This window comes from Antedon mediterranea, chromosome 6, assembly GCF_964355755.1.
Source record: "Antedon mediterranea chromosome 6, ecAntMedi1.1, whole genome shotgun sequence".
NCBI classification, from domain to species: domain Eukaryota; kingdom Metazoa; phylum Echinodermata; class Crinoidea; order Comatulida; family Antedonidae; genus Antedon; species Antedon mediterranea.
The window spans coordinates 19334912-19349987 of NC_092675.1; the positions used below are offsets into that span (position 1 = coordinate 19334912).

Consider the following 15076-nt stretch of genomic DNA (forward strand, 5'->3'; position numbering starts at 1 on the left):
TCTAATCACTTTAAAAAAAAGGATATCAAAATGAATCTATATCACATAAATTGCTACTGTACTTTAAATTACACAATACAATGAATGTACTTTACTGACCTAAATAATGGATAATTCAAGTTTACAAATTACAAACCAAAATAATGAAATCAATATGTAACATGTGCGTTTCCTGGCTGGTCCCTCGCTGGGAACATTCAGCCAAGGTCTACACAAAGATTTATCATCAGGGTTCCACTAGCTCCCACTATAACCATCACACCAGACTACCAACAACAGATTAATGATAATTAAATTATAACAACTTTTTTTACCCCAAGGACAGTGCCCTTAGAATGATATACTGTTGGTTTATATATAGTGTTTCATAATGTCATGATAAATTAAGCCAACTACAATTCTATTTTGTGTTTTTTATGTACAGTATTTGTTCATCAGAAGTTCTCTTTTCAGAAGAATATTATTTCTGCTTTGATGTTTTACCTATTAGATTATAGTGAAATTAGAATTATCTATATATTAATTATGAACACTTTGGGGCATTTATTCAAAATGCTGATCTACCTATTTAATGATAAAATTACCACATAAAAACAATTCAAAATACTTTACTTTCTTCATACTTTCTTCATATATAAATAATAATCATATAGAGTTTTTTCATACAGATCTATCGAAAATAAAAATTATATACGGTGCAGTAATCAGAAATATAAGAGAATTGTAAAATTCACCATCAGATAGTGTTTCCAAAATTTAATTGCTAAGTTTTACTCTCTTTGACATCCTCAAGTAGAGAATGGATGCAACATAAAATGTTCTCATAAAATACGTTTCATACAGTGCATAGTACTAGACACTGAAGCAAGATTTCTTCAGTAATAACAGTTTTTTCTTTTAAATTATTACCAATAAAATTTACAGTTTATGTGTTATGCAGTTAGAATTAGAATAGAATCAAAATCATCTTTTATTTGTCCTTTCGGAAATTACATTGTACAGTGTTGGCAACAATCATACTGTATAAAATATGTAGGCCTAGATAGTTAAAGAAGTAAGAATAAATTCAATTCAACTTTTAAAAAAGGAGAAAACCTACAAGTTTATACAATAGTTCTACTGTAACAGTGTAATACTATACAGTACACTATTGATAAAGGACAATTTTACGGAAAAAATAATATTTTTTTTGTACTGTATCTGTAAGTTTATAGCCTTTATTGGTTAACAAAAAGATAATTGTAACTAATTTGTTGATCCATTTGCTCTTCTGACAAATTGCAGCAGACAGACTGTAGCCCTATCATCTGCATCAGATTGTTATGTACTTTAGCTAATTTAATGCAAACAACATTCACAGTTTGGTATTTTAATTTAATGAGATCACATCTTTTAAATGTAGTCATATCAAGGCTGAGACACTAATAATTTATAAGAATGTTTGGATTTCTATAGGCATTTCTGATGTTTTGCCAAGTGATAAAAAAAAGTTCAATTCCCAATATGGACAAACGGTGTTTATTGCAAATGTACTACTATACTACTGTATAAAAAATTATTTCTAGACACTTCAAAATTAAACATTATTTCAATTCTGTAGGACGGGTCCATTGCCTGATAGGGATGCTCTGCTTCTCTTCTTTTTTTTGTAAATAAGGAGGTAGAAGGCTATTGTTATCTAGGTATTGTAAGCTAGGCATGAAATATACTACAGGTACTGTAAATATTTATAACTATTTTCAAACAGTTTTAACAGAAAACAATGTATTTTTATTAGTTTGTAGATATTGAATGTACCACTGACTGGAGATGTACTGTACAGTAGTTGTGCAACTGTAGTAAATTTATATTTTATCTTTAATTTAACTGTAATTCATTTTTCTTCTTTTCTCTCTCTCCAGAAATAAGAACGTACTTTAAAAGTCAGAAAGTGGAAACCATTAGATTTCCATTGAATTAATTTCATTGCTAGAGAAGAAAAATTAATAACACTCTTGACAACATTTGAAGTCAATTGGGATTCTGATCTCGATTTTTAACATGTTGGGCAGACTATATTGGTAATGCTTGGCCAAGCATAAGACAGATTAGGCAAATATGCATATCCTAATACAGCATTTCTACAACATAGGTAGATAATAACATATGGTGCTTGCAAACAAATTGCACCACAATTAACAAATGTTTTATATATATCCTCTTGAAATAAATGACGTATATTTTAATACATCTAAAATTATATGTCACAGTTTCTGTTGGTTTACCCAGGTAAGCTAAAATGAAACATATACCTTGATGTAAAAATATACCTTTACTATTATTAGTAGATAATCGATGTCACATGTCTTAATATAACATGGTTTACTATAGCAATTTAAATTGCATAATATAAAAAATGTCTTACAGTATAAGGCTATACGCATTTATATAATAATTCATTATATTTTCTTATACCAAGAATACTGTACCTACACCTGTTTAAGTAAGATACTATGTAGTTGAACTGCCGAAATTGATCAGTTCAGATAGGGTCACCAGTCAGTTAATGGCTTCAAAAGTTTAACAAATTCAAAACAGTAGACAATAAATATGGCCTAGGGGCTAGTTATTATATCAATGGTTTAAGAGGATGCTCGAATAAGCTTTTGGTTTTAGGTGAAAGGTTTGAGTATCTGCCGTCGTGACAGAATTGTTCTGAAGCATACAGCCATCAAATGCTGGATATAGTTACAGATTTGATGTACAGCATAAAAGAGAATTTTTGTTTTTACACCTCTTATCAGCTTATTTATTGATTATATAGTCTGATCACTGAGATAAAAAAACAGTTATGTGCAGACAAATATTAGTATTCACAAAATAAATGAAAAATTAATTAGTTCATTAGTGTTCATCAAGAATGAATTAAATAAAAAAATATTTTCAAACTTCTTTTTAAATATTCTCAAAATAAGTGTTCTCAATCTCATGTATTCACCAATCACACAATACACAAGCAAACATTTTTCCCCGAATAAGTATTTAAAAGTAAGTTTCACTTAAAGGCAAACAATATTTAAGAATCTTGTTAATAAATCTTTACTTCTATTCAATCAGACAGATAGAAGATATTTTATTTTAAGGGTGTTACTAAGCCTAATAAGTGTAAAATACAATATTTTAGTTACTGGTGGGACCCTCAACCTACACTCCCCTTCAATACAATCGTTCCAGATTATAATACTGTATATATAACTATTACTATATATGATTATCATGTGTAGGCCTATGTTGTTTTTAAATTCTATTTAAAAAAAGTTTAAATAGGCCTAAATATTAAAATAATCTTACCTGCTTCTTCTGCTCCACAAACGATAAAACTTGCTAATAAGAGATACAATAATTTTTCCATGATAAATAAATCGTTTTCGTAAATTTTTTAAACGAATCACATCGGATTTAGTGATTCACTGTGTAGATCATACCCCAGTATCAAAGCGGGCACAATGTCTGGTTGTTACCACAAACTTGCAGAAAGTATGCTACTGATACTGACTGAGTGCTAGCTAGGACGTGGTGGTGGTGCTATTGCTTCCTTTTTATAATTAATAGATGTAAACTGTTTGCACTCCGAGGAAGATAAATATCACAATTGTTCTCTCATGAGCTTCAAGAACCACTTATCAGATCTGGAAAAAAATAAATGTTAAACTGTAGAATATTCCGAGTCGTAATTTACACAGCATCAACACTCGGCACTAGCTTCCACCACGGCATACAGCAAATGTTTATAAAAACCGGAGAGCGTTCAAGCACGAGCAATTCGTTGGCCGAAACCATTTTCAAAAGGGTAAATATATCGTAAGTGTTGTTATTTCAACTGATTTTTTTATCCTTTAAAAGCGTTAAAAATTCACTTTAAATAATATTTTTAGATAAATAATTGATCAAGTATGATTTGTGATATTTATATAGTCATTTAAGTAAAATAGTAATATTATACGATTTACCTTAAGTACTTAATACATTAGACGTATCCTGATTAGCACAAACTAACCAACACACGCACACCAAAAGAAACAAGATTTATTTTTAGAATATTATTTCATTATTCAATTTAAGGTAAGAAGATTTTTTCTAAAAGTTTGTAATACGGGTAATAGGTAGGCTACATTTCGGATGTTAGTTTAAGATACCTCCATGATTTAAGAAGATACGACGGCAACATCATCCATGACATAAAAGAGTTTGCAGAGTCCTACTGAGTAACACGTGACTATCAAGAGAAATGGAAAGTGAATATGTTTCCATTTCATTTGTATAAAAAACAACCACGATGGCCATTCCGCGGGCTTAAATCACATATCATTCACCACAAATATAATGATAGGAGACATCTAAAATGAATTTCGTAAAAAGATGTTTTAATAAATTGAAATTCGTACTCGTTGAGAACGTGCGATGGATTTTTCGTCCTTTCACAATCCTGGATACACGACCACCACCACTGACTTGGAGATACAAAATAAATTCTAGGCTACTTTATTTTCATAAATGTACCTTCCCTTGTTCGTTTTAATAACGTGATAAACAGAATTTGTATTAGGCATATTGGAATTAATAATCAAACAATTTAATCTGTTTCTAAACCACAAACAAGCTACAGTTTATACAAACATGGACAAATGAAAACACAGCAACAGAACAGTAAACAGTTACAGGTAGATAAGTAGGCCTACCGTAATGTGGTTTTATTTGAATGACGGTTTGAACTAGGCCTACTGTGTTGTTACTGACGGTACTGTCACACTAGGGAAGAGTAACATTACATAATACAGTACTGTACTATCATTATCCAGGCCCGGACTTTTGTTTATGAAGTATTTCCTGATATGTATGTTCAGAGGTATTTCAGATACCGTCCGAAAAAATTAAAAAACATTTGTTTACTAATGAATAGACTAAGTGTAAACCAGAGGCACTTATATTAACATGATTCTAAACAGATCAATACAAACAAACCTATAAATCAAAATGATTACAACGATCAAATTGAAATTTGTATCTATTATTTTAAGAGCGAATTATGTTTACTCTTAACTAATTCCTCCATGCAGTAATAACAATAATACAATCTTTTATTGTGACTATTGTATTTTAACATAAGAATATCCATTTCCTATTGTGAAAATTACAATACATAATAGCAATTATGTGAAGTACGGTAGGCCTGTAAGAATTCAATGAGCCGTTAATTGTAATTATGTCACTAATATAATATCAGACTAATTAACTAACAGTAAGTGAATCACAACAACAGGAACTGCACTGGGAGTCTGAATGGTAGAACATGCCTACGTGATATTTTCATCAAGTAGAACATCTCAATATGAATGGTTTACTGTAAACGATTATGTTTTTGTGAAACCATAAATGCCCGCTCGTGAACTCAAAATCTTAGTGCTATTACTGACAATATTCGTCCCTAGAAAGCGTTTTCATAAAATGCAATGTGTTATGCGATGATGTCATGAGTAGAGGTTCAATAGGCAGCATTATCGTGCTACATTTGAAGCACGAGAAACAAGATATAGACGTGGAAAATGACAGTATCATAAGCTTACAAAAGGCGTCTAGCTAACTGTTTTAACTGTTTCGTTAAACCGCTTAAGACTTTATAAAAGCTGGATTAAGTCTTCGGCGTTTAGACTAAAAACAAAAAATAACGAGTATCTTCACAACAGCTATTTGACGAATATTTTATGGATCATCAGCTGTTTAAAAGCGTTCTTGTATGTGAAGTTTCTCCATCTCCATCAATGTATAAGAGTCGTTTATCAGAGTAGTGTACTAGTAGTTGACATTGTTTTTGATATTATTTACCCTGAATGAAAATGAAGGTTTATTGAACTTGGCCTTCTGTTTAACATTATTTGTTTTTTTAATTGTTGATTAATCAGTTTGCTGGCCCCGCGAGCGATGTCCTCTTATGCAAGAGTTCGATCGATGAATGTGGAATTGGATGATCTTTTATTTCTCTATTTTCACAATTTAAAGTATACCATTACCATTCGTCAGAATGTTCATCTGGTTACTGTCATCAATGTATTCTTGACAAACGGAAAATGTTTCCATTATCTGGCTCGTATACCGAATGAAGAATGTCCGTGAACATGTTACAAATGAATGAAATCATAATGGCTTATTATACTATTGATTAGATATATTGTTGGACAGCATCCATGTCAAGAAGGACATCCTTCCATCAACAATAATACATGGTAACAATGAATATTATAAAGGAGGCCTAATAATAAGTTGTAATTGGTCAGCCAAATATGAACCATATATTATGTTCACAAATTATTATTATTTCCTGTCTTCTTTCATCTAAAATTAATTTGACCTTATTATATAATAAGATTATAAATGTATACCGTATCTCACTAAATCATATTGAATAATTCTTTGTCTTACGAAAAACAACGAAAAAAGACACAGAAAAATTAAAGAACCCATGCATAATTTAATGCAAGGTCATTTTATAACAAGTGATGAAAGAAAAGATTGTTGTCTAAAATGATGAGATTTATTAATATTCTTTTACTTCCTTGTTTAAAATTTATGTTTACGGTTTACATACAATTCCATTGTCTCAATGTGTGGACAAAGGGATATAAATAAATATGTCGTATAGGCCTACCACAAATACTGGTTAAGGGGCCTGCATATTTCATTTTAAACGGGTAAATACATAAGTCAACCTACTTTCGAATTAGAGATAGTATAGGCGGCATATAGTTTCTCTTTCTTCCTACAATTTTGAACCCGCAAATTTGAGTTTAGTGTCTTGACTTGACAGTGTATTGTTAACCATCATCATTAATAAAATCACCAAAGTCATTTTAAGAGAGCAAAATACTATAGTAGGCCTATATTGCTTGTTGGACAATAATAAACTTAGCACGAACTTTTGCGTTTAACTGTGATTGCCATTTATGGTAATTTATATACTAGCCGTCTTTTTGGACGCATTATTGACCGCAAAAGTAAAGTAATTATCTATTGGTCTGGAATTGTAACAGTTGAAAATGTCTAGAAGACTTGACGCCTGGAAAGTGTGGGTTCAAATCGACAGTGACAATTGGTGCTTGGTCAACTGAAACCACAAGTTAGTGTCCTACACGGAATCTCTACACCATATCGGTGTGTCGGGAATACAAGAGGGTCGACAGAGATAACCACAAGATATTGTACGAATTCAGGGAGTGTCGACAGAGAAATATAGAGTATTTACCAAAAAAATGCTAAATGAATAAAGCTTGAATGAAAATTTGCAGCCACGAACTTGTGTTACAGAAAGTAAAATATAACTCAGACGTTAGAATGACATTTTTTGACAACCGATTCATCGACATCTACAAGCTGAAGGTCTGTACACCAGCAGTGCCATCTTTTAAAAGAAGGCTGAGGACCTTTCCCTAGGAATAAAAGATCAAGCTATCAAGTAATCAACAGGGAGTTGTAAAATACAACTCCCTGGTATCAAGTAAGACTAAAGATAACAAATTTCTCCATAATATTTCTGTACTATCCAGTAGGCCTACCGTACATCAGTGACAACATGTTCTGAGCAATTCACTAATGATGTATGAGAGTACTACCATGTTTAAGGGAGCAACAGTTTAGCCTATACATTCAAACAATTTGAATTGTTTTTGAAGAACAATACCATATTTACAGATATTTTTCTTATAATAATATACAGGTGAGCCTATGTTTTGTTGCAAATATGCTTTTCTTTCAATTTAAAGTTTGTTCATGTAAAAGTGTATGAAATAGGTGTAGGCATATACCAGTAATTCATCTTTAACTTTAGCTCCAATCCACGTTCAAGTTCAGATCAAAACACCATTATATTCGCTTCATGATCCGAAAATCATCATTTTATAAATACTTGATAATTATTTTACTGCTGGACTGTAGTTCAATCGGTGCCGCCTTTAGTTACCTATACTGATTAGTGGTTTGGGTAATTAAAACCAATGCAAGGTGAATTTCTAGACTACTGGAGACGAAAGATATGAACCCCAAGTTCCAAACAATACAATTACAAGGTTCCAGACACAGACATTTAAACCGTGCTCCGTATACCATAACATACAAAAATAAATAACGCAAATATCAAGTTGAAACCACCCAAGAAAAATGGTTAATTACCCTTTATTTGGAATTTTAAACAAACATAATTTGTGCACAATTTAAGTTGGATAAAGTTGAGTTTCATCTAACTAGAAAAAATGCTTATAGAATTTTAATTGCGCAAGATAAGTTGCACCTCACCATGTAGGCCTTCCGTGTTGTACAATAGTCTCTAAAAACAAGCGTCCATTAAGTTTATTTAATAAGCACATTCGCAAAGAAAGATACGCCTACATGGATGTTTTCTAACAATTTTACAATCTTTCCCCCTCATTTGTGAGTGAGTAAGGCCTCAGTACACGTGGCTATTTTATTCAAATGTACCACACGATGTTCAGACTTCTTTGGGTCTAAAGAATCTATTATCGGTACAGTGCTATCCACAGTGACACAAAAATTTTAATAGGAAAAAAAGTATCAGAAATAGGCGAAAAAATTCTGAAATGAAGGATGATTGCAACGGAAGAACACGTATTGTATCCATCTGTTGACGTCACTCGTGTTATCACCTCACGATTAACTTAGACCGTTCAGCACCGTATTTGCCGTTTAATGCGATATGGGGGAATACTGTTATAACGATTAAATTTCCATTACATATGAAATAATAAAATGTTAGGTAAACATCTGGATAACATAAGTGACATGAGACACTGTACTGGTTTCTCAGCGTGGGAACACGACTTTTGACCAAAAGTTAACAGGCTACCGTCACAGCTGCCTCCACGCGTGATAAAGGTTTGAGGACGCACTACCTGACAACCACAGCTAGGCCTACATGATGTGATACTTGTCTATTAATAAATAATATTGATATAGTAGCAGCATATGTTTTATGAAATGTTAGTCTTGCAAATATGACGTGCTTTTTATGTGACATTTTTCGATATTTTAGAGGACGAATAATGTGTTGATGGTCTCAAAAGGCTTATTTTATAACCATTTTGTGTCTAGTGGTAAATCCGGCGTTTCACCTGTTGACGACCCCATTTTAATTCATTTCGGAAGAGAAAGATTTTTTTCGTGGGTACAACTACATATATCGTTACCGACGGCAATTTGTCCCTTCCGGAAGGCGATGCATTTCCAGTATGTACTCTGTATAGGAAACGTGCTGTAATTACATTGTATCAACCTAATACTATATCCAGACCTAAACATAAATCTTTACCAGAAAAACCAAACTGATGACAGAAAGCAGAACCGCGAGACAGAGATCTCTGTATGTTCCATTTGAGACACAGTGGACAACCACTGTGATAATGCTATGTTGTCACTGGTTGCCCTTGTCGCACCACAGTGTTCCGCAAAATCCTTGTCGCTTAAACATGCCCAACTGGGTCAGTAATTAGTTTGATGATCTTCTTTTGTATTGTGAAGTTTTAGTTCATTAGTAGGCTATTAATGTAGATATCTCGTTTACTTGTCTATATTGAACCCGGATATTGAACCAGGAGTTACTTCCTTCATGATTGAAAACAGTGTAGGCCTAAACATTTAGGCCTATTTAGCATGGATACAAACCGGAAAGTTATTATCGTCTAGGTCAAGCTTCAAGTTTTGTTTCCATGACTTGTTTATGTTATGAGGACATGGATTGGAACATACATTCGTCCCTTTTCTATGTTACCGTTAAGTTACAGACACATTTGTTCCGTTTTACGGAACGGATGACAGCATCGCTAAAGAATGGTGCCATGTTCCCTGTCGTAAAATGGTATGTGTAGGCATATACCTAATAGCTACGTGTGTCACCAGTGTCGAAATATGAAGTAGGGTTAAAGGTCCAGAGCCAAATCCTTCTTTATTTAGAATAGTATAATAGTAAAAATAGTATCATATAAAATAAAATTGTGAACTGCTCGAAATAAAATGTTGTTTACAACATTATTCACTGGCAATTTCAGAATATAACTACACTGCAGTAATGCTCTAATAACGACAGACTTAGGCCTAATAGACAGGTCCGCACACTAGGTCATTCCAATCCCATTGTTTTAATGAGCATTTTAGGTGTAAGCCATCATTAGGCGAGAAATAATACTATTTAAATGCGTCAGTGTGATTTGATAGGAACGCTATTTGTGACCCTTGAGACACAGTCGAAACATTTTAAATACATTTTTATATTTTTATATGATTTTAGCCTATATCGCGATGAAATTGGGTTAATTCTCATTACAATAATAATGATATAGAGTTAGGTGATCTGGGAACATCATCAGAAAATGGGTTAGGTGTTTCTAAGCCTTCATCCAAACACCATAAAAAACAAAGGCAAAAACGGTGCTTATATAATCTTTTAAGCACGAATCAACATATTTCACACCCAAAACAATAACTTGTATATATTCAGCCCAACTTATTTCTCCATGGTCAGCCTAAGTTTTAAGAATAACAGAGTTCAAAACATGTTCTTTTACATTTAAATAAAAATGCTCCAAATGACTTAAAATCAAATTAAATAAACAGCTATCGGTGGATTTGAACCGCTCAATAATTTACACAGAGACATATAAATTTGTATTAGTTATAGTAATTACCCAAAACAATCGGAACAATACAATCAATTCTAATCTTCATACTATAAAATGAGACGTTTATTACAACGTGATTCTATTTGGTTTATCAAACGTAGACTTTTAATGAGGATTATTTACAAGTCAAGATCATTAATTGGCGCTTACTCTATTAAGGACATACACCAAAAAAAGTTAGAAAATGTTTTATCGTTAGAGGGCGCTAAAGTAATTTCGTCATAAAAAATTATGGTTAATAGAGATCTGTACCATGAAGTGTTACCATATTATTTCATAAAGAACAACATAGTACTTATCAGTTACAGGTAATAATAAAAAAATATTACTGAAATGAACACTATCAATTTCGTCGAAAAACAGTAATACGAAGAAATGAATATGCTGCTTACAGGATTTATTATCCAATAAAACAACGAAAATTCACAAATAACATAATAACAAATATTATAAGAGGTACATTGGTAGCCTATATAAAGCGGTGTCGAAACACATAGCTATGGACTTTGCTAGTTGCGGACCAAGAGCAAGTAGGGTAGGTCCTAGTGAAGATGTAGGCCTAGTCTTGACGGCGATTCATACCTATAATACTTGAGCTGGAATATGTTGATTTTAGGCTAGGCCTATAGTTTACAGAAAAATAAAACGACTGGAATAACAATACAAAAAAGACTAGAATAACTATACTTGGGAAGTATAGTGGTAAGGTTTTGGATAGAACCTGAATTGTGAACATTTTTTCTGTTTTCAAACGTCCATTCTTAATAGGTATAAGCAAACATCGATATGGCTGATTGATATTGACCAATGATGACCAGGAGGTTGTAGGCCTACTTTATATGATTCAGTTTTCAACATAGACGGCCACTGCTTTATAGATTTGCTATCCAATTCCTAATGCTATTTTCAATCGATATTGACATTCAGTACACAGGTACATCATTACGTCATAATGACCGACAATTGGATATCACCGTTAAATATTATTTTACTTTTTTGTACAAACAGGAATGTAGTGTAAAAAAATAATAATAACAAAAATAAAACACAACTTTTAAACAATTCATTTCCATATTAATGTAAATTATGAATAAGTATACATAATTTTATAAAACCGTTTTGAACAGTATTGTGGTCTCGGATAAAATAGACCTATGTTTACAACACAGGCTACCTTGAAATCACAAGTGGAGATGAGTTGTGGTTTCGATTCTCAATGAGTGTAGCCTTATATTATTGAATAAAATTGTGAAAATCGATTTTTTTTTGTAATTCACATTTTCAGCTTTTATGCATCTTCTGAATTCTTAAGGACGCTCTAGTTAATAGTTCAACGAGAAATTAATAATAGAAAATATTTAAGATGTATCAGTACGTTATATTGTGTAAACATGATCGTTTTTATTAATTTCTTGAGTGCGTGACTCAGTCCAATTCATGATATTAGATGTTTAACAACATTTTCATCTTGTGATTCTACGCAGGCGTAACATGTCATATGCACTGGCTGATTGATTAGCAAATCGATTTATCAATTATTGGTTACTAGTATCTTTTATCTGTATTTTATATTTAAAAATGAAACTATATGTTTGTTTTTTGATTTATATATAGTATTCGATTCGATTTATGTGCCGCGTGTGAGTTCATGACATAGCTGTCGATATGGTCATGTTGATAATAATGATTATGATAACAAGAGTTATGATAAATTATGATGTTGCTAAATTAGATTTATCATTATGATTACAATGACAAGTAAACGTACCGTATACGATGACGATTAAGAGATGGTGAGGATATGATGTTGGTAAAAGGACATTATTACTAGTATAGTTGTATGCGGGTTCATTGGGAGGACGATATGGCGTACCGGTTGTGCACTATCCGTTTAATTAGGCCTAGAACACGATCAAACATTACGTTCATTCGTGCATGTATTAACGCAAGCGACTAATTTTGAATTTTGTAATATTTGATCTAGCAATTATCCATATTGTGTTTGTACACGAGCCGGAGGTAAATGCAGTTTAAGTCAACAGATCCCAGGCACTATTAGTCAAGGCTGTGGAGATATCTTCTCTATCGGTTGTTTGTATTTTGAAACTGAGATGTGATGTACTCACTAATTCGATTATATAGAATAATAGAAAGATATGTGCATATTATCATAAAAGTAAGAAAACCCACAATTGAAACATGTTTATGTTAGTGTGCTTGAATTGTAAGAATCTATTACAGACCAATTTGTAAATAAATGCCAATTCACCTGAAAAAAAGTGATAAAAGAACATGGAAATTGATAGCAAATTGTAAAAATGTGAATTGTGTACATGAATTATTGAAAAGGCGTGTGGCGCAGTGTGTTGGGCGTTCGATTACCGATCATGAGATGGAGGTTCGAATCCAACTCTCATCGCATTGCTTGTAAGATATTATGCAAGATACTTTACTTACGCTTGCCTCTCTCCACCCAGGTGTATAAATGGGAACCCGGTTAGATCAAGAAACAACTTTGCGATAATTACGTTCCATTTCCATACGTGTTTGATAAAAAAAAATGACTGGGGTAATAATGTTCAGCGCTTAGAGGTTTCACAACATTAGGCGCTACATAAATCTAGGATATTATTATTACAAAAATGGGGTGGTTTTTGCCAAAGGGAAGGGATCTCCAAACTTTCTGGATATCATCCCATTTGATCCACCTAAGATAAATACGTTTAACCAGAAAGAGGGGAATTATAGCAAGCGTATTTCACTCTTACCACCTGGTTCGACCAACCTTGTCGAATTCACCAGTTTTCAGAAATATATTACATAATAATATATTTAAATCAGTCACATTTTAATACTATGCCCATTACAATTTGGTTCATAGAATAAAATGTTAATAGTACAGTTTTGAACATTGCCAGATGAAAATTTTGTTGAAAACAAGTCGAAATGTCGTACACGTACGTATTCATGAATGGTTTAACGTAAAGAATTATATACAGATAGATAATATAACAAGGCCATAGATGGCTGCAGTCACGTGCTCAAGTTAGTGTTTACCGACCGACCAACCGAACGACATAGTGAGCTATAGAGTCGCGTTGCACGCAACTAAAAACCAGTTGAAAACATTCAAGTTTTGAACACAGTTTTGATAGGGGCTATAGTCTAGACCTACATCAAATTAATATGTACGCATTAGCAAACAGTAAGTAATAAAATTAGCATTGGACCTCTTGACAAGTTTATTTGCTCCCTCCGGGCGGTTACCCTTCACGACGCATTAATTAATAATAATATTTAACTGTCACGAAGGCCGATTTTTTAACGGTCCTTTAAGTTTAATTCTGGTATGTACTGTATATAGTGAGATCAGGGAGTTATTCATTAATCTCTTGGGTTAAATTTTCTTTTCAGCTTAACTCTGACGACCGTGACTGTACTCGGGTGAGACTCGAACTCAAGAGTTGATCAGCCATTACTTTTGCAAAATAAGTAGTTTATTAGTGTAGTTTTAGTTTAAAAATAAGTTTTGCGTTGAGTAAAATTTTATGTTTTTAGTTCATAATCAAATATGAAAAATGTTTTAGTTTCAGTTTTTATTTTCCATTGTTTTTTTATTAAATTTTGTAATTTGTATGGACGCACCATCTACGCATGTGTGCCACTGTTAAAAAATTGTTGTTCCAAATAAATATTATTATTATACCGGTATCTCACGTTTTAATAACTCACGAATTCATACAAGAAAATAATTGTAATTGTAAAGTCGGTATGCTATAAAATACTCTTATAATCTTGTCATGGTAAACAAAATGAGAATTAAATTACGATAATTAGACGGATGGATAAACCATGGACCAATAAAATTAATTATTACTAATTATAGGTCCATGGATAAACGATTTTAAGCACACATTTAATTGGGCTCAGAGGTTGAAAATATAAATACCTAAGTAGCGAATGAATGTGTTAAAAATGTTAGTCCGGTCCACCAATTAAAAGCATTTTAGGTAGGCCTACGTTTTTTCAACCCTGATATGACTGTGGTGTATCAAGCCACCCTTGGGATCACCTCATTCAACAAATAAGGTAATAGGCATATGTATTCTATTTTATTTATATATTTTTGATGACATTTTTTTATGACAGTTTTTATGTTTCTGATAGTCTACAGATTGAAAATAAAAATAAAATAAATATATATGACAATAAATATTTAGCGTATGAACATAGTATGAACTGACTACTTTAAAAAGTATGAAACGTAAACGTCAATTTGCACAAATTATTTAATGTATGTAGTTATTATCATTAATGTACGCCATTAGGGAATCGTGAGCTTCTTTGCATTTTTTCAT

General features: G+C 32.3%; 1 protein-coding gene across 4 annotated transcripts in view; it reads right to left on the reverse strand.

The window, feature by feature from the left end:
- Positions 1 to 15076, reverse strand: part of LOC140052708 (netrin receptor UNC5C-like) — a 135688-nt gene that overhangs the window by 112712 nt on the left and 7900 nt on the right. For 3 of the 4 annotated variants that reach the window (XM_072098395.1, XM_072098397.1, XM_072098394.1), the window contains exon 1: positions 3331 to 3740. In XM_072098395.1, the coding sequence (XP_071954496.1) occupies positions 3331 to 3391 (61 nt within the window). In that variant the 5' untranslated portion in view covers positions 3392 to 3740. Of the gene's footprint in view, positions 1 to 3330; positions 3741 to 15076 lie in introns of those variants that run through there. The other variant, XM_072098393.1, reaches the window with a different exon arrangement.